Below are 24,183 nucleotides of genomic sequence, written 5' to 3'. Positions count from 1 at the left end.
GGCCAGACGACGATTTGTCCATAGAGTTCAGGGGCGCTGGTGAAACGAATTACTCCATATACTGTCCAGAGAATAATGGGCTTGTGTATATGAACAAGGCATACGCATACATACCTACGGCGTTTCTTTTGTTTCTGGGAAAGTGGCGGACTCGGTCATACAGCACCCATTGTGTCAATGTTTAGAAAAGCATGCGTATCAAAATAATGCATTGAGTACCAGACACTGGATCCTATTCGGGATGGGCGATTTCAATAACAAGTACTACTAGCTTGGGTAGTCTGTAATTTCATTACAGTTGTAGCTTGAACCTTGTGTCGTGAGACATCAATCTTTGGCCTTTGTTTTCAGTTCATGAGCGGATATGAGATCGTCTTCATCACGATGCCAATCGGTTTTGGGGCTTCGAAGCGATGGATAGGAACGGCAGACAACACGCATAGTCACGGTTTAGGTGACCAAGGAGTAAATCACAACCGCGGCAACTTTCTCTTATACAATTCAATCTGCAGTGCTTTCATTTCATCTCTATTTTGATCATGCTATACATATCATCAAGTTTATCAGCTTCAACAACACACATACCCAAATTCGCTAAATCTGAGACCCAAATAACTACATCCATCCATCTTTTGCAGAACTCAAGATACTATCCTCCATCGTTTTGAAACCAAACGCCAAAACCAAGGCCCAATCATTTTTTATCATTCCTTCTATTCGATTCTCGTTCATGATCGCAAAAATGTCTTGAATACTGGTGACTCGGTGCAGTCCTCGTAAGGATAACCGATCTTGCGCAAAAAGTTGTGAAGCTCGGTGACCTCTTCGTCAGGACATAGGATTCCGGTAACGATCTTGCCAACGTCGCCGCCGTAGTTACGGTACTGGAACAGGCTGATGTTGAACTTGGGACGGAGCGTGACGAGGAACTTCTCGAGAGCTCCTGGTCTCTCGGGGAAGGTGAACATGTAGAGGCGCTCATTGGGGACGCCGGATCGTCCACCGACGAGATATCGGATGTGGCTCTTGGCGAGCTCGTCGTTTGAGAGGTCTGTCACGGTCATGTTGTTTGATTGGATGCGGTCGATGAGGGAGCGGAGTTCTTCGGATCGTTGGTGGGCGGGGGCTGTGAGGGAGACACCGATGAGGATGTTGGCGACTTCGTCTGTGGAGTATCGGTAGCTGAACTCTGTGACACCGTGGGGCATGATGTTGTTGATGAGTTCGGAGAAAGCACCAGGACGCTCGGGGATCTGGACAGAAAGAAGAGCTTCCTTGCCCTCACCCATGGTGGCACGTTCAGCGACAAATCTCAAGCGATCAAAGTTCATGTTGGCGCCGGACGTCACAGCGATAAGGTTGCGCTTCGAATCGTCCGAGGGGTTCTGGCTGACGTATTTCTTGAGACCGGCGATGGAAAGGGCACCGGCGGGCTCGAGACCTGAACGGGTGTCGTCGTACATGTCCTTGATAGCGGCGCAGATCTCGTCGGTTGACACCTCGATAACATCGTCGATAACCTCCTTGCAGATGCGGAAAGTTTCCTCTCCGGGAATCTTGACAGCGGCGCCGTCAGCGAACAGGCCGACCTCCTTGAGAAGAACTCGCTCGCCCTTCTTTAGCGATTGCGCCATGGCGTTGGCATCCTGAGCCTCGACACCGATGATCTTGACGTGGGGAGCCATGCGCTTGACATAGAGACCGATTCCAGCAATGAGACCGCCGCCGCCGACACAGCAGAAGATAGCCTCCACCTTGGCCATGTTGACCTGGCCGAACAATTCGTTTCCGATAGTGCCCTGACCAGCAATGACATAGGGGTCGTCGAAAGGGGGGATGTTGATGAGTCCATCCTGGACCTCTCGTCGAGCACACTCCTCCTTGGCGGCGTCAAAGTCAGCGCCGTGCAACACGACATGGCCGCCGAGACGGGCAACGTTGAGATGCTTGATACTGGGAGTCGCTTCGGGCATGACGATGGTCGCGGGGATCTTGAGCTTGCGAGCGGAATAGGCGACGCCCTGGGCATGGTTACCGGCGGAGCAGCAGACTACGCCCTTCCAGCTCTTCTTGGGGTCGAGATGGGCCATCTTGTTGTAAGCGCCGCGCAGCTTGAAGCTGAAAACGGGCTGCTCGTCTTCACGCTTGAGGAGGACATTGCATTCGAGCCGGTTGCTCAGGTTGATGGCGTGGGTGAGGGGAGTGACTTTGCAGGCCTCGTAGACTCGAGAAGTAGCGCCGGCGATGAGACGAAGGTACTGTGGGGTTATTACTGTCAGCTTTGCAGTCCAATTGATGTTGTATAAACGTTTTAAAGACTCACGTCAGGGTATCCAGTAGGGAGGAGGTATTCCTCGGGAACAATCTCTTTGAGGCGAGCCTGCTTCTCTGCGGACGGTGTCGAGGGGTTTGCGCTATACTCGGTCAAGGCCATTCCGGTCATCGGCGTCTGCGGACGAGAGTCGTCATTTGTTCCATTGGCGGTGCCATTGACAGCGCCATTGGCAGGGACGGCCACGATGGGATCAGCAGAAGGCATCGCGAGGGTGTGAAGAGGTGAAAGAATTGTTTGTTGTATGAGAGAAACAAAGAAAGAGAGTCAAGACACAAATAGTATCTAGCGTTGGAGTTAGGCCTATCAGTAAGGACTCAGTGAGTGTCACCGCCGAAAGATCGGACCTGAAATTTTGTTGGTTTGCGCAAATGAGTCGATTGGCACAGGGTGACGTAGATTGTGGATTGTCTTGTACCAGATAACAAGTCTCTCTACCAGGTGCGAATATTACGTTGGCGGACTCACCGGGGCCGATCACAGGCCGGTTATCGTGTGATACGAGACGTTGTGAAATAGGCTTTGATTGTTAAAAATGGATAATGACCTGATTGATTATTATGAGGTGATAGCTAACGGTAATTTGTGTTCCATTTTGATCTACCTATCATGTTTGCCATGTTCCAATTACCCTTCTCTCTTTGGTATGGAGGGGTTGGTCCAGGGTCCATCGGTTCGATATCGGAGGTCGTATTACACGATGTTATTCAAAAGGCGTCTGGGGTAGTACTGTTGAGCATCTTTTTCTAACGAAAGGCGTAATAGACAATTCCAAGATAGATTTTTGATAATAATCATGAATTCATTTATATAATTTCCAAATCAAGTTAGGTATTGCTAGCCAACTCCCAAACTCCAAACTCCATTCGCCCTCGTATCCTTTACTTCCGTACAACTTCATCATATGATGGCGGCGCATCTTTCGCAATGTGCTGCTGGTTGATAGCATCCAGCTCATAAGAATACTCCTTAGGCTCATCCCGAAAGCTCATCGTATCAGAAACACTCTCAACTTGAGGCTGTCCAACAAGACCAACTCTCTGTGCTCCCGACTTGACCAGCATGACACCCGCCTGGCGCCTCTCGGCCCTCTGAAAGTTCCTGTCTGATCGTTGTTCTGCGCGAAGTTGCGTGCGCTCAGCTCTCTGTAGTTGTCTTTGGACACGGCGTTCCATCTTGCGCTGGTGGCATGAGGATCGACCAGTGTAATTCATGTAATCGGGGTTGGGTGAGCCCGTGTAGAGTTGTTGTTGAGTTTGGTTTCGACGACTGCAGCAGCCACCAGAGCGAGCGCCATTATTGTCTTGGCTGTTGAAGATGGTGCTGATAGCAAGACCGATGAGACCCATGATGATAATGAAGCAAAGGTGATGTTATGAGTATAGTTGTTTATAAGTGTTGGACTTAGTGATTGCAGGGTAACTGATGTTCTTGTGTTGATGATATTGTTTCTTCTGATGGGAGAGAGCACATACTCTTATATCCTACGAGACTATGGTTCCCTCCGAATAAGGCTATCCCTAAACTGCACCTTCATTCGAGATACAACGTAGCTATGCGAATGCGCAGCCCCCTTCTGACGTATTTCGAATGGCACACCCAAACCATCCTAGCGTACTTCTGTAGAGGTTGTCGAAACCCGTCCAACCAATCTGCGTCGCTGAATAGTTCGGACTCGCCTCGAACTAACGTTGGAGAGACTAGGAGAACCTAACAACGATGTAGATCCTAAAGATGTGACCTCTAAATTCAAGGCTTCTAAAACGTTGCGATGCGAAAGCGAAATGCGACTTGAGTTAGCCATCTTAACCTCAGACTAACGCCAACAAATACCGTCATTCTCTCAGCTAGTTAAATTCAATGCAGTAGCTACCCTTACATCCTGAGTTGTCTCTATCATCTGCTATCTATCGCGATCTATCATGTCTATCATCCTTTTGAATCTGTTTCCATCATAAACATAAAAATCATAATCATCAAAATGACCGAGAAAGTTCCCAAAATGCTCTAAGCAATGCGATTCCTCCCACTTGCGTTTCCACAGTCCGACCTCGACCCCGTGCATTGGGATCCTTCACTTCTCGAGCTGATACCCCGCGAGCCCTGGGAAGGAGTCTATCCCCAGCAACGTCCATAACCTGCTGATCGGGTTTTGACTCCAACGGTGACAAGCCTCCTGTTCCTGGAAGCCACCTGTGGCGTCCTCCCCACGTTTCACCCGCTGGCGTTCCTCGGTTACGGTAATCAGTTGAGTTTTCGGCGTCGTGCTTGATGCCGTCGTTGTCCAACGTGACGCTTGCGTCAAAGACACCAGCACCCCACCACATGCCGAAAAGACCAGCATCATCTCGGGTTTCCAGTGCTGCCAGGGCATTGTGCTTGACCCAGACCAAATACGATGTGCAAGCTTTCGCATGGATAGACTTGACTTTCTTAAAGCCATGAGGATCAACTATCCTGCCTTTTCGACCCCTGAGAGGTTCAAGCGGGCTGCAGAATGCTGTAAAGTGATGGAAGAAGATACCCTTGAATGCCTGGCCATCTTGGGAGCAGGTGCTGCTAGCATCGCATTGTTCTTCCAAGATTCCTCCTCTCCCAAGCCCACGCCAGGGCGGTAACTGGCCGGGACCTAGGCGGCTTGTATCATCCACGGGCTTACCACCTTTCAAATTCCATCCCGTCGCTTCGATCACGGATTGAATCAAGCGATGACCATCTTCTAGGTACGATGCACTACCACTGACAGACCAGAGTCCTCTTTGGCCTGTTAGCAAGACACCCTGGTTGTACGTGTACACCATCTCGTCTCGAACGTCGCACTTTGTGTTGCCGGGTTTGCTACTATCAATGTGATATCCATCGACGAAAAGGCCGCGGGAGTTGGTCATGTTGACGTCTATGAGCCACTTGTATCCCTCAATGGCTGCCTCAAGATGCGCCGGGTCGTTATCCGGAAACGCAACGTTGTTGAGCCATGGGGCAGTGAAGTTGTCACCAGGGAAGTGTTGGTACATGGAAATTGAGGCAGAAATCCAGAGTTCGTTGGTGATGGCGTTTTTGTAAGGGTTCAGACGAGGATTCCAGACCATGCCTCCATTGCAGAGTTTCGTTTCCCAACCGTGAGTCGCCAAGTTCCAGAAAATGCGAGAGCGGTGCGCAAATGATGAGAACCAGTTGTAGCCTTGCCATGGCATAGCATCAATTACACCTCTTAGACTATCAGGCGTGGCTCCCTGTGGTTTGACCTTGGGATAGTGAAGGTCGGCGTGCGTATTGACAAATTTGATGGCTTCGATCCAGCCGAGAACCACCCAAAGAATGTCATCATAGGCCTACGACGTCACGTCAGTAAGAGTTTCGTGTATTGTAGGATTTGGTCTGTAATCACTTGTCCTCGAAGCGACAAGACATCTTGTCCAAAGTATGACCCGACGAGTTGTGCATAGAAAGTCGCAATAATGTTCTCCTTCACTCTCCAATCATGAACACCAGCCAGATCGACAGTGTTGATGGCCTTCGATAAAGTCGTCAGCATTCCAGCTACAACTGTTCCCGCCACAGCTGCAGTCCAATCGATAGCAGAGGGCCATGTCGCATAGTCTGGTTCAAAAAAAGTGTCCTGCAACGTCGAAAGAGCACTGAGAGCATCTTCAAGAATCTGTGTTTCAGCAGGAGAAGGGTCTGATCTCTTTGGCGAGAAAGTAAGGAATGTTTCTGGAATTGGACGGCAGTTTGCTGGTTGTTCAGTGTATATGATAGGGCAATAGCCTTGCAGTGCGCTCTCACGGCTGGGCGCAGCTGAGATGGGCTGGATTATCGCAAGCACACTGGCAACGCCAGCAGCGATTTTGAACCAGGCCATTAGAGCTGTGAAGGCCGCCCAAACTTTTGGTTTTTAGATTCTTGGCGTTTATTGTAGTAGGTCAGGGAAAATCCTGCTTCGATCAGGTGACACGGTTTTCATGAGATAAGTTGATCCATGTCATGTATGTTTGGTGGCGATGCGATTTCGGAGTATATGAAGGTATAGATAAGCTAGATTTTAGGAAAGTGCACACTAGATTTAGAAGAGAAGGAAGAGGAGAAATATGGGAAAGGAGGAAAAAGGTCAAGAGTAATACGTTTACATGAGAAGAAAAAAGGCCGCAGGTTGTGCGACAGTGTTGAATCTGTATCAAGTTTGTTCGCCAGTCAGGATTTAAAGTCGACAAAGTGTAACAGTAACAGAACCGGCGATCTGCCCCACCACGAAACGAATCAAGCAGGTCACACGATGGGTTCTAGAATAACGAACTAGAGACTGAAGAAACGGTGAGAAGTTGAGGCTTATTCGAGTCATGATGGGACTATTTAATGATTATTGACATGAGAGTGGGCAGCCAAAGCCTCTGTCGCAATTCTGCCTTCTGATTGAGCAAGGCAGTTCATGATAGACGGGTATGAACATGCCACATTAATCGACTTCGCTTGTTAGTGGAGAAACCGGTTACATGGTTAATTAAATTCAACGGGTTTAATTATGTGATACAAAAAAAGGGACAGAATCCTTGAAGAATTAGCAAGATTGGATTGCATGTTATTATCATAACACGAACGGGCTCTCAACTTCAGGTTAGCCGCGATGGATGCACACAAAGAAACACGACTGCGACTTCAACTGCGACTGCACGCTTTGGACCTGCAGCGTGAATGTGGATTTTGATCTAGGACCAGCCCCGCGTCCAGCAGGGCTTTGGTTTTGACGGCAGACCCCAGCCAATCATATTCCGAGACATGGATCAGATCTAGCGGTCTTAAGGCTCCCAAACCCAAATTCAAGTGGCTGGTAGCAGCTGCGAGAGTGGATCAACATGGCGCTTTGTTTACTTTTGTCCCAAAACAGTCTTGACCCCTTCCTTCCTAAACACAACTTGATAAACCTGGACATCTCTTTCTCTTTCCCTCCACCGAAACATTGATTGCCATTGCCATTGCCATTGTCACTTCCATTCTTACATCTTGTATTTGAATTCTTTCTTCTCACGCCCTTCCTCAACGTGTGTTCTTCTCACACATGTATCCCAGACTTTAGTTGACATATCATTCAACTCATATCACCCTTCACGACACGGACCCGACAGACGCTATTATACGCGCCACGGGTGCTGTCGCATCCATCCTCGCTTAATTAATATCGTCACATTCTCGAACCTCTTTATTCACTCACGCACACAACACAACGCGTGAGAAGGAGCTATGGAGGTCGACACCGCCAACAGATATCGTTCCCGCATCCTTAGAGAGATGAAAGCAAACCGCGATAACCCATTCAACTCCCCACCATCATCCACAGGTTCTCACGGCACCGTTAGCCCAACACTTTCTTCCGTCTTTTCTGACCCAGACGGCGAGTCTACACGGAGACTCAACGAGGACATTGCTCGCGTTACTGCTCCTCGCAACCCGCCTATCAATTGGGAGGCTGCCCACCGCAAGTGGCCCGAGTTCTTTGGTGCTCCCAAGACACGCGAAGTGCCCGTTTACGACGACGATACTGACACTCGACCTATGAGCGCCGAGTCCAAAGAGAACAAGCCTCCTGCTATCAAGTTTCAGATCGACGACATCACACAAAACACCTGGCAAGGTTCCGCTAGAACGCGTTCCGAGATGCAACCTCGTGTCGATAACGAGTCTGACCTATCATCAATACTCTCCAAATCTCCTGCACGACACTCTTACCACTCCTGGAACAAGAATAAACATAACCCCAGCCCTCTATCCAAGGTCCACAACCGAGTCTCATCCGAATCAATGGCTGGCGAACAGCAGCGACAAGAATCTCTATCAGATGCTTTGGACCGTCTACGCAGAGGGGCTAGAAGCCCTGATCTTGAAGACCAGGACCAGCAAAAGTCATCACCGAACATGTCTTCTGCCAAGTCTAGCTTGACTGCCGTACCACCATCACCGGTATCCATCGCTAGCCCTGCCCATAACGAGAGCAATGGACGCTCTTTCTTCATGCCCGACATCTCACACCTCGAGGAGTTCGTTGATGGCACACTTCGATTCAGTGGTTCAATGAAAAACGGCGTCCCCATTTTTGTCAAGAATGGTAGAGTTCATGATCGTCTCGCGAAGCCATCTCTTACCACTCATGCTGAAGTCGACGAAGTTGAGGTGCCTGAAGATGAAGAAAAGATCTTTGTGTCGATGGATATGATCCGCGACGAGATTATTTCTCTCCAAGAGCACTACGACAAGGTTCACGAATACGCCGAGAATCTGCAGCAGCAGGTTGAGCGATTGGAGGCTCAGCTTAAGTCGCGAAAATCTTTCGACATGGACTATGACTCTTCTCGAGCCAACGATAATCTTGTAGCCCAAAAGAACCGTAAGTCATATTACTTTACCACTCAATAACAGGCCACTAACTCATTGCAGGTCTGGAACTTGAAATCTCTACTCTTCAATCTCGCTTAGAACAAGCTTCCCGGAAGAACAGCTTGAACGAGATTGAGAACGACTCTTTGGTTCAAGAACGAGACCGTGCAGTAAGGAAGCTACAAGAGGCATGTGAGGATATCAACAAGCTTACCCGCAAGCTGAGCACGAAGCAAAAGGAACTGGAGACAACGCACAAACAGCTTGAGTCGACAGATCAGATCCGCAGTGAGAACGACACTCTCCGACGAGATCTCATGTCTATCAAGCATGGACGCGACTCACTGGAGATTGAGAACAAGACACTATCAGCCGCAAATGAGACCCTTCGAAAGGATTATGAGGCCCTGAAAGAGGAGATCGAGTCCCTTCGCAGTGACAACAACGGTGTTCGACATGGACACCAGTCCTTGTTTAGTGAGAACCGTTCGCTACGGACAACAAACAAAGCTCTTGTCGATGAGAACGAGGATCTTCGCGAAACCCTCGAAGGTGTCCAGCATGAACTCGATGCTGCCAAGGAAGAGATCGAGAACCTGCAGCAAGAACTCCAGAATGCATCACAGGATAAGTCGTCTCTTGGCGAGGACAATGCAAGCCTGGTGCGACACAACGAAAAGTACTTTGAAGAGAACAAGCTCCTTCGACGTCAGAACTCTGGCTTCGAACGAACTACGAATGATCTTCATGCCAAAAACTTGAAGCTCAAGGAGGAGGTGGTCTTCCTGAAGCAGCAATTGGAATCTTACCGTCCAGTCCCTAAGGAAGACTTCTCTGCTCGTCTTGATGACGAGACCGAAGAGAACATGACATCGGCTTTCTTCATTCCTGACATTACCATGAACAGCAACACCGACAATGTTGATACCGCCGAGAATGTGCAGGCCACCGAGACCAAGGAGATCACCGGGCAGACTGATGATAGTGCTAGACTGCCTACTATCCCTGATGTCACGGAGGAGGAAACTCGCACACACACCAAGCGCGACAACACTGCCCAAAGTGAAACTAGGCAATCTCAGAACAAGAGCAAGAGTTCAAAATCCGGCACCCAACAAAAGGTTGCTTTCTCAATCCCCGGAAAGACGTCAAAGAAGAGCAGCTCCAATGTCGCAAACCAGGGGAGCAAGCGTCGAACGACTTCCGATTCTAAGAGGCGAAGTTCTTTGAAGGGTATTGCGACATATACCTATGATATGGACACGCTAGAAGACAACGATGAGACCACCGGTGCTCAATCAGTTGAGAATACCACACAGGACAACGATTACTCGACACAACTGGACGTTATTCCCCTGCCACGTAAGGAGACCAAGGGAACAGAGCAGAAGCAGAAGCAGTCGAACACTAAGGACTTTACTGTTCAAAGTCACAAGTCTCAGCACTCTCGATCCCATTCGCGATCTTCACGCAAACAGGCCACGACTGATCTCACGGCTGATAGCATCAAGAGCGTGGACAAGGATACCTGCCCTGTTCTCTCGAGCGATGCCAAGAGAGTGCTTGACGATCTCTGCGGGCATGAATGCAAAAACTGCACAGTCTGCAGCCGCATCACATCTCACCGTGGCATCTTCTCGTCCGCCGATATTGTCGCCGGTAAGAAACGCGTTACTATTCGACGACCTGTCCCTGTCACGGACCGTGATCTCTCAGTCGAGGATCACACTATGCGACCTTCTCAGCACCCTGGCCACGCGCTTGCTGTAGTCATCAAGGGCCTGGAGGATGAGTCTCACCACCTGCAACTCGAGCTCACCCGTATCCAAGCCAAATACAGCGGCCGCGACAAGGCCTTGGGCCGCCGTGATCGTGTGAGCCTTGCTGAAAGCATTCGTACACTTCTCAAGCAACTTGAGGCGAAGAACGACCAGATCTACAGCCTGTATGATGTCCTTGAGGGCCAGAAGGCCGCTGGCCAGGCCATGTCAGAGGAGGAGATCGAGCTGACTGTGCTCAACATCACGGGCATGACAGTCCGCGATGTCACAAGTCACAGCGAACAACTCACTTGGGAGGGCATCCCTGAGCTATAAGCAATTGTTGATGATATGGAGCGTTATGGGCGTGCGGAATTTGATATCAACCATGGAAAAAGGCGTTTTTGGTTAAGAAATTGGCTCTTTGGTTCTGGTGTATTGACCATCGCGGGTTAGATGGCTATACTTGGGGAGTTTGGAATTACCAGGGTCAATCAATTAGTGTATTGCGTTTTGTACAAATTTGACTCGCTATTATTTGGCGAGAATGACTATGAAGACATTTTTCAGTTGAATTCATTACACCCCTTTGGCAAATTTTATTAATCGTTCTGTTGGTTGTGAATTTTAACAGAGAAAAGGTAGGTAAGGTATCCTTGATTTAGGTCTAACAAATATGAAATGATGTCCGTTTTACACACCGGCCCAGAAAAAACACGAAATATTTTATATCTACTCTTCATCATCCTCGTCGTCACTGTCAGCAGCGCCATCATCCATCTCCTCGTCGTCGTCTTCTTCGTCGTCGTCCTCAACTTCGCTCTCCATCACTTCATCTTCCATACCAGCCTTCTCATCCTCTCGTCGCTTGCGGTCATCCTCCCTTCTGGCCTCCTCGAGTAGCTTGGCACGCTCAGCGCGAGCCTTGCGCTGTCCCACAACGAAAGCTCCAAGAGGTGTCTTGGCAGCGTCAAAGTCACGCAGAAAAGCGTCGACCTGGGTGCGGTCCTTGGGTGCGAAGTCGACCTTGGAGCGCTTTTCCTCGATGAACTTGGCGTTGGCCTCGAGCTTCTGGACAAGAAGAACAAGTTGGCCGGCGAGCTTGGCGTTCTTGTTGCCAGAGGTCTTGTTGCGGGCTTGCTTGAGCCAGCGCTTGAGCTGGATGATGACAGGGAGGGCGAGCTCAGGGAAGGCAATGGATGTAGACCACAGCATGAAGTACTCGCTCAGGAGCTCGGCGAGCTGCTCACCGATACCGTCCTGTAGAACACGAGTGCGGAGGTACGACTTGGGTGCCTTGTATGATGTGGCAAAGTCGAAGGGCTTGAGGGAAGCGGCCTTGGGGGCCTTCTTCATCTCAGTTGAGGTGAGGACCTCGAGAAGGGGTGAGGCAAGAGGGATGTAAGTGCCGGTGGCGCGAGAAATTCGGAGGAGTGAGCGGACGAGGTGGAAGCGGAAGGGAAAGTAGACGGCGGTGGGGATCAGGCGCATCGCTCCGAAGGTGACCTGGACGAGAGGGTAGATGAGGAGCTTGAGCTGGCTCTCCTTTCCGGACTCGGCCTCCTTCATGGGACTGCAGTGTTCGGCGAGAACACATGACCAGAAGTCGAGAGAGTGGGTGTACTGCCAGTTGTAGACGATGCGGAAAGCGTCGTTCTTGTTGTGTACGATGCTGTTGCGCAGGTGGATGGCTAGCTGTCGGATAAAGGAGAAAGCGGTGGTGTAGCCGACGGCCTGGTCGATGCCCCAGAGCTCAGCAGCAGAGTTCTTCATGAGGTTGATGCCCTGGATAGTGTTGGCGTTTGTGACGCGGCAGCCCTGGATGAGACCTTGGTAAACAGCCTTGAGGACTGTCTCGCGGATACCCTTGTCACCGATCACGACGAGGCGTCGCAGAACGAGGAACGCTGTGATTTTCGTCGTCTCGGAACTAGCAGGCTGGGCCCAGAAGTTGACGACGGACTTGGCGAGAGCCTTGACGAGCTTCTTGAAAGAGAGGAGGTAAGGGAGAATGGGAGTGATGGAGGAAAGGGTGAGCTTGAGGGTCTTGTCGTCGGAGAGAGTGCTCAGGAGGTGCATGAGGGAAGAGGTGTATGTCTTGAGCAGTAGAGACAAGGTGTGGAATTTTCTTGACTCGGTCTGGACGTGGACTCTTCCGGAGGCTGACTCCTTGACGGGGAGATGGTGGTTCATAACCGTAGGGATCTCCTTGAGGGCAAGGAGCAGGATGTCGTTGAAGACCTCAGGACTGTTGATAGCATATCGCTGCTGAGATTCCTCATCATCGTCCTCGTTCAAGTGCGCAGCGCAACGGAACGCCAGAACGACTTGGCGAGCAGCTCGTAGGGACTTCTTCTCAGTCATGACCTTCTTCCATGAAGCAACAAGCTCACGGGTCAATTCGTTCCCTTGCGTGACCGCGACATCCTCTGTCTCGGCCTCGGCCTTTTTGCTCTTTTTTTGCTTCTTCTTGGGCTGCTCGTCCTCTTGTTCGTCCTCGTCGTCGCCGCTGAGCGCATCTACCTCTGCGAGATCGGCGTTGTCGTCAAAGTCGAGAGCCTCGGGGTCGTTCTCCTTCAAGAACTTGTAGAATTCGGGGTCCTTCTCTGCGAGCTCGTCCATGGTCTGTTTGCTCATGCCGAGGTCGTCTGCCTCTTCGATATCGTCGTCGCTGTCGCCGGCGGCAAGGGGCTGCTCGTCCATTGAGTCATCCTCGTTGTCCTCTGCGGCCTGGCCGTCCCTCTTGCGCTTTCCTCCTCCAAGCTTCTTCTTGTCGTCGATAATCTCATCGAAGCCGCCGGAGAAGAACTCGTCGACGCTCATGTCGTTGATCTTCTTGCCCTTGGCGCTGGGCTTCTTGGCCTCGGCGTCCTTGTCATTCCTGATGGACTCGGCATCCTTTGATCTTCTGAGCTTCTGCTTGTCCTGGATCTGCTTGCGCTGCTTGATCTTGGCACCGGCCTTGCGCTTCTCCAATGTGCCTGTTAGGTGCTTCTTCTCGAACTTCTTGGTCGCCTTGAGATTCCTCTTGCCTGGCGCCATTTTGAAAACTTGTATGCGCCTTGGCTGGTGAAGAATTCGACTTTTGGTGGTTTTTGTTTGTAAGTTTTGTATGGGTCTTTATTCGAGTCTCTCTGGAACCAAACCAAAAACCAAAATTTTTGCTGCGAGCTTATCGATAAGGGAAGATCGGCGAAAACGACAGGCGGTGTGGATATTCTGCCAGGTCCCCTACGTAACTGTCATGTCCCGCAGGCATCCCACCTGAAGCTATTGCGGCGCATTACTTGGAACCTTACAGTAACAAACCAATGCCGCATTCATAATGATCCCACGACAAGGCTATGCGCCAACTCCTCATAGTTATGTTCCCAACACGAGTCTCTCTGCTACTATAAATCTTGACGAGGTGTGTACTAGACAATTCGACTTGTATCATAACCAAGCTAATAGCCGAGTCTAGGAAGTCAAACTTACAAACACCCGTGCCGAGCGCGATCTCCAAGAGTCACTCGCCGAGCTCTTTAGCATTATAATAACACTTGATGAACTCGAAAAGGCCTTTCTTAAAGATGCCGTCCCTGAAGCAGAGTATACCGAAATTTGCGAGCGATCGCTGAGGCAGTACAAAGCGCTGCTGGTGGATGAGACTATCGCCAGGGAATTTGGGGATCTGGAAGAGTTCAAGGCCAGATGGGATGTATGATACTCTCTGGTATCCCAATTGACAGTCTACATCGATAACTAACATCAGTATAGCTCGAAGCACCTCGCGCGACAGAGCGCATTCGTGTCGGCATGCCATCCACAACCATCGACCGAGCCCCCTCAGCGCCAACTCCCGCTCCCACCGCAGCCGCCAACAACACCAGCGGTGTTTTAATTCTCGAAGCCACCCAAGAGTTCATCACCTTCCTCGACGCAGTCAAACTCGGCCTCCTTTCCAAAGACCAGCTACACCCCCTCCTCTCTGACGTGATCCAATCAGTAAACCGCGTTACAGACAAGGACTTTGAGAACCGCGGCAAGATCGTACAGTGGCTCATCACCCTCAACCAGATGAGGGCGACCGACGAGTTGAGCGAGGAACAGGCGCGCGAACTGGAGCTGGATATTCAGCAGGCGTACCAGGGATTTAGAAGGACTTTGACCTGAGTGATATGATGATTTTTGTATATGTTGATGATGTCTTTTTGAGAGCGAAGGTGCATGCGTGCGCCAAATGTCTACATGGCTATTAGAAGTGGTGTTCTTAGTCTATATACCCACGAACCTTCATTTTTCATAATCCATGATACATATAATTTACACCAAAAAGGTCCAGAAGCTGGGGTACACAAACTCCGACTCAAAGATCCTTCGGACCTGCTCGAGGACGAATCTTTCAACCTTGCCCACGTTCTTGAGACTTTGTTTTCCACCAACCCGTTCTCCAATCTCGCTTTCCACACGAATTTCTTGTAAAAGACCGCCGAATCTCGGCTTGTGATGCTCGTTCTTTGCAGCGCCAGTAGTACCCTTGGAGTCCTCCTCGGTGTCGTCAGGACCAACAGCCGCAAGCGCATCGTCTGGACCAAGGAAGCAAAAGTGCACACGCTTGCGAATATGCGCCAGCACACCCACGCCGTCAAAGGTCAAACCAGTAATGTTGAGTTTAAGCGGAATACCCACGAAGCTAGGCATGGGATAATCGAGTAAAATCTCCGCTGTAAGGTTCAATCGTATGTCGCCGTTGTAGCGTATCCTGAAAACAGCCTGTACATCCTCCACACGAGGCTCCCGGGGTCGTCGTCCAGCTTCTTCCTCTCCCTCCTCCTCCTCATCGTCATCAACAATCGCTGAACCGCCTAGATGCGTATCCCTTGTTGGTGGCCGCGAGGCTTCGACTGACGTAGGAGCAAGTGTAGACACACTTCCTTTTTCACGCAGACTCTGAAGCGGATCGAGGCTGGCTTTGAAGTTGTCCACAGACGTGAGACTGCTCTGTGAAGGGTTTCTGGTGTGGCTTGGAGTCCCCCATTCGCGTGCTGGAGTTCCTGGAACACTCATCCAGCTGGTGTGATGTGCACTTGCAACAGCCGCCAAAGGCGTATGTGTGCCGGTACCAAGATGACTCTGAAAATATCCCAGACCTGAACCTCCTAGAATTCCCGGCGTCGACGTTCCTAGGAAAGGACTTCCCAAGTCATGGCCCAACATTTCATTTCTTAGCACATCGCTTCTCAACCCACCACCTCTCCTCGTGGATCCCCCCCACGGCGCAGGACCAGGCCTCATCCTCGCTGGTTCTGGAGGCGGCGGTGGAGGCGACGGCTCATCTTCGCTATCTTCTTCATCGTCATCCAAGTCTTCTTCGTAGAAATCCGGTAATGGGTCCGTGATGTCCTTGAGCTCGAGCGTTGGAGGGATAGTTCCAAAGTCGAAACCGTGTACTGTTACTGAGCGGATGAATTTTGGTAGCGGAACCGTCTGGAATTTATCGTGGACGAATTCCCGGATGCGTTCAGCGAGAGCGTCACCATCGGGGCCACTCGTGAGTGTCTCCCAGTTTAATTCAATTGACATTGAATCTTTATTTCCTTGTTCTTGATGTGACGTTTGGGTGCATATGTTCAGTTTACTTTGGATGGAGAAGTGGATGAGATGATGGGCAAGTTTTAGTGGCTTATAGGCTATACAGGTGTCACAGCCCCCCCCCAAAAGCGTCATGAATAAACTTGAACAAAAGTCACACTTCAATAATGGAGAAAGAACTTGCTTTGTTGCCTCTAATAAAGCAGCGAGATCTATCGTTTAATGCATTTCTCTTATATAATTCACCTCAACTGTACCGCTTATACCGCTCTCTTGTACGAATGCTTTCGTGAATACCTATAAAGACGCTGATGCTTGCTTGTACATATAACAAAAATGCAACCCCCCCTCTAACGTTTACAATGGATGTCATGAACTACATGTATAGTCTTTCTTTGAATCGTGTTTTTCACCTGTCTCATGTCTTTCTATACGTGCTTCAGCGAAGCATTTCGGGCTCTTCGAACCTAGCGCGCCCATAGTAATGCGGGTACTGAGGATTGTTGAACAAATGCCAACAGTTGGGCGCCTGCAAGATGTATCTAGCCAGCAGTCAGTATTCGAACAATATCGGGCAACATCAATAACATACCTTGCCATAGCCTCTCTGAAACGAGACTTGTATTCCTTGGGACTCGTGACAGTAGGTCGATTGCGGCCTCCGCCAGCAAATCCGCGATCCTTGATCCAACTTTCGAGCTTCTTGTCCCATGTGTATGTACGAATGCAGTCAATGATACCAACCACAAGCTCCTTGCGGGCCTCGTCAACGGCAATCATGAGTGAGTAGTCCATCACGTTCTGCCTTGCCAAGAACAATGTATCGTTCCATACCGAAGCACGGAGTAGTTTCTTTGAATGTTCTCTTGCAAACAGAGGCGATTCATAGATGTACTCGACCATGTTTTCGTCGAGAAGGACCTCATTCTGCTCACCAGTAGACTGAATCTTGCGGTTACGCATAGAGCCCTTGAGATCAAAGATTCTTGTTGCGGTGCGGTCGTAGAAGAGGTTTTCAGTGATTAGAAGGTCCAGTTTGATGTCAGTTCCTGTAACTGGGTTCTTGATAAAGACTTGGAAGAAGCCCAGCATCTTGGCGATCACAGAGGGCAAATCGTGAAATAGTGCTTCCGCCATGATATTGAAGTAGCCAGGAGCAAATCGCAAGAAAGCCGAAGTCTCGATAGGAGAAAGGGACTAAACGACGTTAGCTGACTGAAACAATTGGCGTACTTATCACATAGAACTTACCTTCAAAATGAGTCGATCATCCAATGTCTTGAGGAACACCGACTTTGTCTTGCCGCCCTTGGAATCCCACTTGAGGCATCGTGAGAGTGACTCGACGATACGTTCTGCGACACCGCACTTCCTCCTGAGAGCATCAAACTGCTCTGCGTAGAAGATCTTGCAAGTCATCGTGGCGGTGCCTTCCCGGAACTGGTACTTCAGATGAGTTCCTGTGACACGAAGCAGACTCTTCTCCAGGTCTGTTTCAGATACCCAGTCGATACTTTCAGAAGGGAGAGATTTGGGCTCTCCCTCCATACCGCTGTCACTCTCGCGTTGCATGTTCTCTTGTGCTTCTATTCGAATGTTGCGCAGCTTGCCCTTGTAGTCTTCGCTGTTGAGGGCGAGCGCAATTACTGAGCTTGGCTCGTCCTCCCGAACAATAATATCAGAATCGACAAAGATGTGATCGCTAGGGTTGACGGGGTATTCGAGTTGGTGCCAACCACTCGCACCTCGCTCAGCCCAGAAGTTGGTAAGATATTTCATCAAGCTCGTCTTCTGATGTTTAGGTAGCTCCAATGGAATCTCGCTTGCGTCTACCGAATCTGCGATCTCCTTGATATCATGTAGATACTCCTCTGTGGCCGAGTTTTCGAGATCGGCAGCCCTTTCTTCATCATCGGAAAACGTCTGACTGGTGTTGGCGATAGTATGATCATCGTTGTCCTCTTTTTCCATCTTCTCGTCCTTTTCTTCCTGTTCTTTATCTTGAAGGTCTTGGTGCTGTTCGTCATCCTCGTGCTGCTGTCTCTGGTTGTCATGTTGCTGTTCTTCTATGCTCGCAGGTGGTTCCGCAGGCGTTAGTGGCTCAGAAACAGGGTCTGTTCTTTGCCGCGACTCAGACATTCGTGAAGCAGTGCTGCCAGCCCGCTTACTAGCTTCGCGTTCAGCGACACTGTCTGCAGGTGGGCTCGGCTCCTCGAAAGCTTCGTTCACATCATCGTAAACCTCAACAATGGCCTTTGTGGTGGTTCTAGGTAGCATCGCTCGAGGTTGACGCATGCTTGCAGCACGCTTCTTGCGGTCTCTGATACGCTCCTTCTCGAATTCACGGCTGAGCTGCTCAAAGTGCTTTGCAAGCGTTGAAACCTTGGTCTCTCTCTTCTTATGGACAAATCGCGGGATTCCTGAAGCAGTCGCCTTACCTCTGTCTTTCAAGTTTCTTAACCCCAAGCGATCAGAGAGCTTCTTATCCACTCTGATCGACCCTTCAGGTGTTGTTGAGTCAGATCCTGTGGATTCAGAAGTATTCGTCTTTGACTCCTTGGTAGTAAGGCCCTTCCCAGACTGTGTCCTAGCCAGTGCACGGGTTGGGTGGGAAGTCGCCCTCACCATAGGAGGAGAGACCGCCTGTCCAGTCTTGCGCGATGATGCACGCTCTCCAGTAGGCGTAGGTATCGAAGATGGACCTTGCTCTCGTCGCACTTGATCCACCTTCTCCGCTAAGGAAGGCACAGGAGAAGGCAACGCGTCCATAGGCGATGGGATAGGCTCAGCAGTGTCGGTAGAAGCCCCGTCGAATGGTTTGCTAGGTGCTTTTGGTGTTTGTTCAGGGTCGATAGCAAGAGGAGTTTCTTGGTCGTCAAGATCTTCCAAGACATCGCCGGGCTGAAAATACTCGGTAGGAGGGTTAGAAGCTGTTAAAGGCGTACAAGCTAGATCCAATGCTTCTACTCGCTCGATAGCACCCTCTGCCGGAATCTCTACTTTGCCATCATCATCATCGGGAACGTCCTTTTCATCGATAGGCTTTGATGAAGTAACACTAGCCTCCATACTGTTGTCGGTGTAGTCCGTGGGTTGTGTACTCTTCCCTTCCTCTTCTGTAAATGTCTGAGAAGGTCGCTCTTCACTGTCGACGGTTGATGGAGTGCCCTCATTTGACGTGAGCGACTCCTTCGACTCGTTGTCAGTGAACATCTTCTTCAGTTGCATGATTGTCAACTGGCGCATATCTTTGTCGCTCAGGAAGTCAGCTTCGAATTTGGTAAACGCTTGGTCCCATTCACCAGCTTTCTCAAGCATCTCCCGGACGATACTGTTGAAAGGCACCACCTCATAGTACTTCGACTTGACGTAAATGTCTTGAAGTCTCTTCACAATGAGTGGTTGATCCTCCTTGGCCTTGGCTGTCAAACGATCAACCTCGCACTTGCACAGATCTGCCTTTTCAGGTAGGACACTGTCAATTCTAATACACATAAGCCTTGACTTGACCGAAGTCATGAATTTGGCCCATCTTTCCTCCATTCTTGCAAAAATCTCGTTCTTGAGCTTCAGGTCGTTCGTCACTTTCCATGTGATCCTTGCTCGTGGTACCACAATCTCCAATAGATCGATAGGGTCCCAATGGATGCGAATTCGAGCACCCTGGAGACTGAAATATCGAACGTGATCGCGGTGATGGTCGTGAGGACAGTCATGCATGTCTTTCATCTTCAGTCCGCGCCCCCAAAAGAGAAGCTCCAAGTATTTGCCAAATGAGTATTTGAAAGTAGCTTCCGACATGGTTCTTTCTTCAGTGTCCTTCTTACAGATCTTGCAATAAGTCCACATCGTAATACCGTCAAGGTCAGCCATGGGAGAGTTGGCTGGCAGGTTCTCAACAAAGACTGTGATGCGAGACTGGTCATGCACATAAGTTCGGTGGTGTTCCAGCATCCTGCGCTCGCAACCATTAGAGGTGCAAACTTGATTCATGGTGTATGCAAGATCCTCGATGTATTGGCCCAAGGTACAATCGGGGTCCATGCCAGTGTCAATGTGCTGTTCATCGTAGAAATTTATGGCCACCAGAGATGGTTCGGTACAAGGGATCTTGGTCTCCGTACAGATGACGGAATAGAGAACGACTATATTCTGATGAGAGTATGGATCAAAAAGATCGAGGTTGCCCTGGATGTACGTCTCCCATTGACGTGTTTGGGTCTGGTAATTGTACAAGGCCTTGTCGTACTCAGCATCATGAACAGCCCGTAAAATTTCTGTGACCTGCTTCGGTGCCTTGTGGCCTATCGCTTCGACCATCTCGGGCTTGATGAGTTGGAACCGAGGTGGATCTGCTTTCTCAGGGTCTGCCTTCTCAGGATCTGTTTTCTCAGGATTAGGATTTTCAGTGAGATTATCGTGATCGCGAAGCCGGCGCAAATAAAGTAGTCGCCTCTCCTGCTCGCGTGCCTTCATCAAAAGGTAAGGCTGAGTAAACTTGACGTATGGAGAAGCGGACAGGATTTTGGTTTCGTATTTGGCCACCATGTCGCTGTAGTAAGTTGGCATCGGGACGTCATCTGGGACTTGACTTGTCTGGTCTTGGACAGCAGGTTCGGGCTGCTCCTGGAGAGGGAGAGACTTCGAACGTACACGTTCTTCAGTCAGTTGGCCTGACTGCTCAAGGGAGCCAACATCGTCAGCCTCGGTAATACTGGAGCTGTCCACAGTAGTTTGGGACGGCTGTTCACTTTCGCTAGCAGGGTGATTAACCACAACAGCGGGACCATCTCTCGAGTGGTCAGTACTACTGACACTCTGAGGCCTGGCACTTTCCACTGGTAGCTGCACGGAGTTTGCCATGGACTCGCCGCCTTCCGGAAGCTCAATAGACTCATCCCTCAGGAGGCTCGACTCAAGCTTCAGGTTATAAACAACGTAAACCATGAACTCCATGATATGCTTGACGTTTGAGAGCACCGTGCTGTTAGCACCTCTCAGCGCGATTGTGCATCCAAGCTCGGGCGTGCAACCGGAAAGGAAGATGTATGACTTCTTGCGACCAGGATAGTCATTGTTCACAAATGTGCGGACTTCGAAGTTTGAGCAGCGTCCAATCTGGACGGGCAGGGCCAGCATATCGAGAGAGGAGATGATGTCTGTTTCAGCACATCGCGAGACTGCCTCAATGACTGTGTGCTTAACATTGTATGCCACTGAGATGTTTGAATCAGACAGGTATTGCAATGCCACGCCGGATATGCTTTTCTCGGCGAGGAGGACTTGTGGACGAAGATTCGTGATTCTCTGTACCACAACACGGAGAAACTCTTTTTCTTGCTCGATGACGGGCTGCAAGCTCATAAAATGCTGTTGATGTCGCTGATACTCAATGGGGAATGTTACAAGCATGACACGAGGATTGGTGATCCTGCGTGGCATACTCTTCAATGCCAAATTCTTGGTAAAGACAACGCCCGAGATGTAGGCTGTATCGCCAGGCTTACCACCCGGGATTCGTTTCAGCTTGACATAATGCCGGATGTCCATATCTTCGCCTTTTGCAACGTCGGGATCCACATCATCTGTCGCTCGCAAAAGGATAGGGACGAGGGCCTTCTGCCATGCCGGGGGATTTGGAATTTCTGCATCGTCTAGCAACTGATGAAGGAGTTTGTCAACATGCCTCAAACTCGATGAGTTGAGCTCGACTTTGGGCGCCCTCCTGTGCTGTAAAGAATCACTTCTAGTGATTTGGCTTGCACTGTGATGAGGCGTATCCAATGAAAAGAGCATTTCAGACGACTGCGATGGCCCCTTGTATACACCAGACTTTGGGCGCGGCGATGGCAAGTAATGTATACTACCACCAACATTGCTAGTGTTCCGTCGCCTTGGTGGTCGTCGATAGGCCCCGAGACTGCCAGGGAGGTCATCGATTCCACTTCTGCTTGCGAAGCTCATACCGCTAATGCTTTTTTCACCTGCCCTATGGCGATATTTCCTATTAGCATTGACGTAAGGTGCAAGCTCTGACTTGTCGTCGCCGAGGCTCCCAGGCTGCAAATCGCCCGTCATCGTTGCGAAGAGGCTCATCTGCTCATCTTCGCTTGACTCGTCGGACATGTAATCAGCCAGCTCAGGATCGATGATGTTATCGTCGTGGAAGGCTGGAAACTTTGGCTTCTTAGCATTCTCATCGTCGACCACACGTCTGAAAGGCGCCCTCTCCTCTGGCGCAGGCTTGAATCGGTTAAGGAAGCCGCTATGTTTGGAGTGGTGTCTCTTATGACCCGCAGATGAGTGTGGCCTCGCACTGAGCGACCTGAGAGATCGTGAAGAGCCAGGTCTGCTTAACTGCGGCGCATCGATCTCCAAAATAGCTGCAGTACGAGACTCCCCAAGACGACGCGTTGCAGGTATAGCCATCATGGGTGTCGTTACAGGCCTTGAAACAGTCCTAGAGTCCTCTGACCCTTCAGAAGCGACCCCAGACTCATTGTCTCTTGGTTTAGATTGGCTAGCGTTGCTGGGGGACTTTGCGTGATTTGAGCCAAAGAATCTGGGCATAAATGATTGCTCATCTCCAGAGTCATCTGAGCCACTCCCGTCGAATCGTCTGGTGATGACCTCGAGACATCGCTTACAGACCCGTAACGAACCTTGCACGCCAAACCTTTCTCCTGATATGACGGTGGTGCACTTTGAATCAAAGATGCAGCCACAGGTACGGCAATGATGCTTTCGTCTGAAAGCACTGAATGGCGTCTGGCAAAGAAAACACTCCTTGACAGTGTCATCTTTCATCCAGAACTCCTTACTCAAAACCTGTTTTCGCATGCGGTCAAGCTGTGCGTTGACCTGTTCCGAGGCCTCTTCATTGCTGGTTACAGTACCAGGTATTCTGAAATCTCCCGAGGCCATCTTCTGTGGTTTTGGATTATGAGAGAAGGAATCGTGGCATACTGAATCATGTGCAGACGTGCTGACGTGGCTGGGCTCTGCAGTACCTCTGTCCAAGGAAGATTCTCTTGAATTCTGATCACCAGGAGATTTGGATCGACTGATGCGATCAATAACGGCAGGCTTTCTCCTTACACTGTCAGGCGATAATAAAGACGAAGTGACGGAAGGGCTGCGAAGACTGCGTGTTTGTAAGGTCTGCAGCGAGGGTGTGCGGTGGTGATGTGCGCTTCTGGGGCTTGTCGGGCTCTTGAGGCTCTCATCTATACTCGAGGTATCGTCACGCTTCGACCTAGGTGGGAGTTTGCCATCTTTTGCATCAAATAAGCTGGCCGATGATTCGGCTGTTGTTAGATGTGCTTGTAAGTCGACCCTGCTGCTTACACTCTTCCGACTGGATCCAACACCACCGCTGTCCTCGGTGCGCAGAGTGGTGTTACTAGGGTCTCTGTGTACCGTGATAGGAGCAATAGTCGGATCAGCGGCGATAGAGCTGGGCGCCTTCTTTGAAAAGCTTTGACGGTTTGTAGAGCTGGCCTTTTGATTAGACATAAGGCTGATGCTCGATGGTTTGGATGATTGAGCTTGAGGTCGGGGCTCGATAGTGCCGCCGCTTGCTTGCGTTGAAGCTCCATCGTTGGCTATAACTTGCGAGGAGGTGGTGGATATGGATGCACCAGTCTCAGCTCGGCTCAGCGAGCCGATGGAGGCTTTCGAGCCATGATTCGCAGTGATGGATGTTCTTTTCGAAGAAGGCTCTGACCTTTCTCCATAAGTTGGTTCCAGGGGCGACTTTGGACCCCCACCTACAGCTTCCCTTAGTCGACTGTAAAGACCGCTGAATCCTTGCTGAACGAGATCACCGGTAAGTCCTTTACTGTCCGAGGCCGGTACTGCTATTGGAGGCGGCGCAAAGTCATTAAAGGTAGTAAGAGAATCGCTCTGGCTTGCAGAGGTGTGTATCTTGTCAAGTGCATGGGCAAGTTGGCCGGTAGTAATCGAACTGATAGAATCACGGCGGGTTCGAACAGGGCTTTCTGACGCTATAGAGCCAGCCCTAGGCGGCGACATATTGACGAGGTAGTTATCTCGATAATCAGCAGTGGCAAGGCTGATGGAGGGAAATCAAAAGCGACTCGAAGAGTGTAAAGTTGGGATTTGGTATGCGTGTATCCGGCGATGGTCAAA

General features: G+C 50.2%; 8 protein-coding genes across 8 annotated transcripts; 2 read left to right on the top strand and 6 right to left on the bottom strand.

Moving 5' to 3' along the window:
* Positions 1-728: 728 nt before the first annotated feature.
* FGSG_00296 (threonine dehydratase) lies at positions 729-2,539 on the bottom strand (the record flags this gene model as incomplete). The annotated part of the gene is made up of 2 exons (XM_011317642.1): positions 729-2,258; positions 2,324-2,539. 2 exons carry the CDS (start codon positions 2,537-2,539, stop codon positions 729-731), a joined length of 1,746 nt encoding a protein of 581 aa, XP_011315944.1.
* A 674-nt stretch (positions 2,540-3,213) lies between these two features.
* Positions 3,214-3,681, bottom strand: FGSG_00295 (uncharacterized protein; the record flags this gene model as incomplete). Its single annotated transcript, XM_011317641.1, has 1 exon — positions 3,214-3,681. One exon carries the CDS (start codon positions 3,679-3,681, stop codon positions 3,214-3,216), a length of 468 nt encoding a protein of 155 aa, XP_011315943.1.
* Positions 3,682-4,308: 627 nt separating this feature from the next.
* FGSG_00294 (uncharacterized protein) lies at positions 4,309-6,194 on the bottom strand (the record flags this gene model as incomplete). Its single annotated transcript, XM_011317640.1, has 2 exons — positions 4,309-5,664; positions 5,721-6,194. 2 exons carry the CDS (start codon positions 6,192-6,194, stop codon positions 4,309-4,311), a joined length of 1,830 nt encoding a protein of 609 aa, XP_011315942.1.
* A 1,373-nt stretch (positions 6,195-7,567) lies between these two features.
* FGSG_00293 (uncharacterized protein) lies at positions 7,568-10,794 on the top strand (the record flags this gene model as incomplete). Its single annotated transcript, XM_011317639.1, has 2 exons — positions 7,568-8,708; positions 8,759-10,794. The coding sequence occupies 2 exons, from the start codon at positions 7,568-7,570 to the stop codon at positions 10,792-10,794; spliced, it is 3,177 nt and encodes a 1,058-aa protein (XP_011315941.1).
* Positions 10,795-11,190: 396 nt separating this feature from the next.
* On the bottom strand, positions 11,191-13,500 carry FGSG_00292 (uncharacterized protein; the record flags this gene model as incomplete). The annotated part of the gene is made up of 1 exon (XM_011317638.1): positions 11,191-13,500. The coding sequence occupies one exon, from the start codon at positions 13,498-13,500 to the stop codon at positions 11,191-11,193; it is 2,310 nt and encodes a 769-aa protein (XP_011315940.1).
* A 283-nt stretch (positions 13,501-13,783) lies between these two features.
* FGSG_00291 (uncharacterized protein) lies at positions 13,784-14,613 on the top strand (the record flags this gene model as incomplete). The annotated part of the gene is made up of 3 exons (XM_011317637.1): positions 13,784-13,867; positions 13,922-14,158; positions 14,218-14,613. 3 exons carry the CDS (start codon positions 13,784-13,786, stop codon positions 14,611-14,613), a joined length of 717 nt encoding a protein of 238 aa, XP_011315939.1.
* Positions 14,614-14,763: 150 nt separating this feature from the next.
* Positions 14,764-16,023, bottom strand: FGSG_11743 (uncharacterized protein; the record flags this gene model as incomplete). Its single annotated transcript, XM_011317636.1, has 1 exon — positions 14,764-16,023. The coding sequence occupies one exon, from the start codon at positions 16,021-16,023 to the stop codon at positions 14,764-14,766; it is 1,260 nt and encodes a 419-aa protein (XP_011315938.1).
* A 448-nt stretch (positions 16,024-16,471) lies between these two features.
* Positions 16,472-23,547, bottom strand: FGSG_11742 (uncharacterized protein; the record flags this gene model as incomplete). Its single annotated transcript, XM_011317635.1, has 3 exons — positions 16,472-16,574; positions 16,625-17,229; positions 17,284-23,547. The coding sequence occupies 3 exons, from the start codon at positions 23,545-23,547 to the stop codon at positions 16,472-16,474; spliced, it is 6,972 nt and encodes a 2,323-aa protein (XP_011315937.1).
* Positions 23,548-24,183: the final 636 nt, after the last annotated feature.

This window comes from Fusarium graminearum, chromosome 1 (genome assembly GCF_000240135.3).
Source record: "Fusarium graminearum PH-1 chromosome 1, whole genome shotgun sequence".
Classification (NCBI taxonomy): Eukaryota; Fungi; Ascomycota; class Sordariomycetes; order Hypocreales; family Nectriaceae; genus Fusarium; species Fusarium graminearum.
This window is presented reverse-complemented; position numbering and strand designations above follow the sequence as displayed.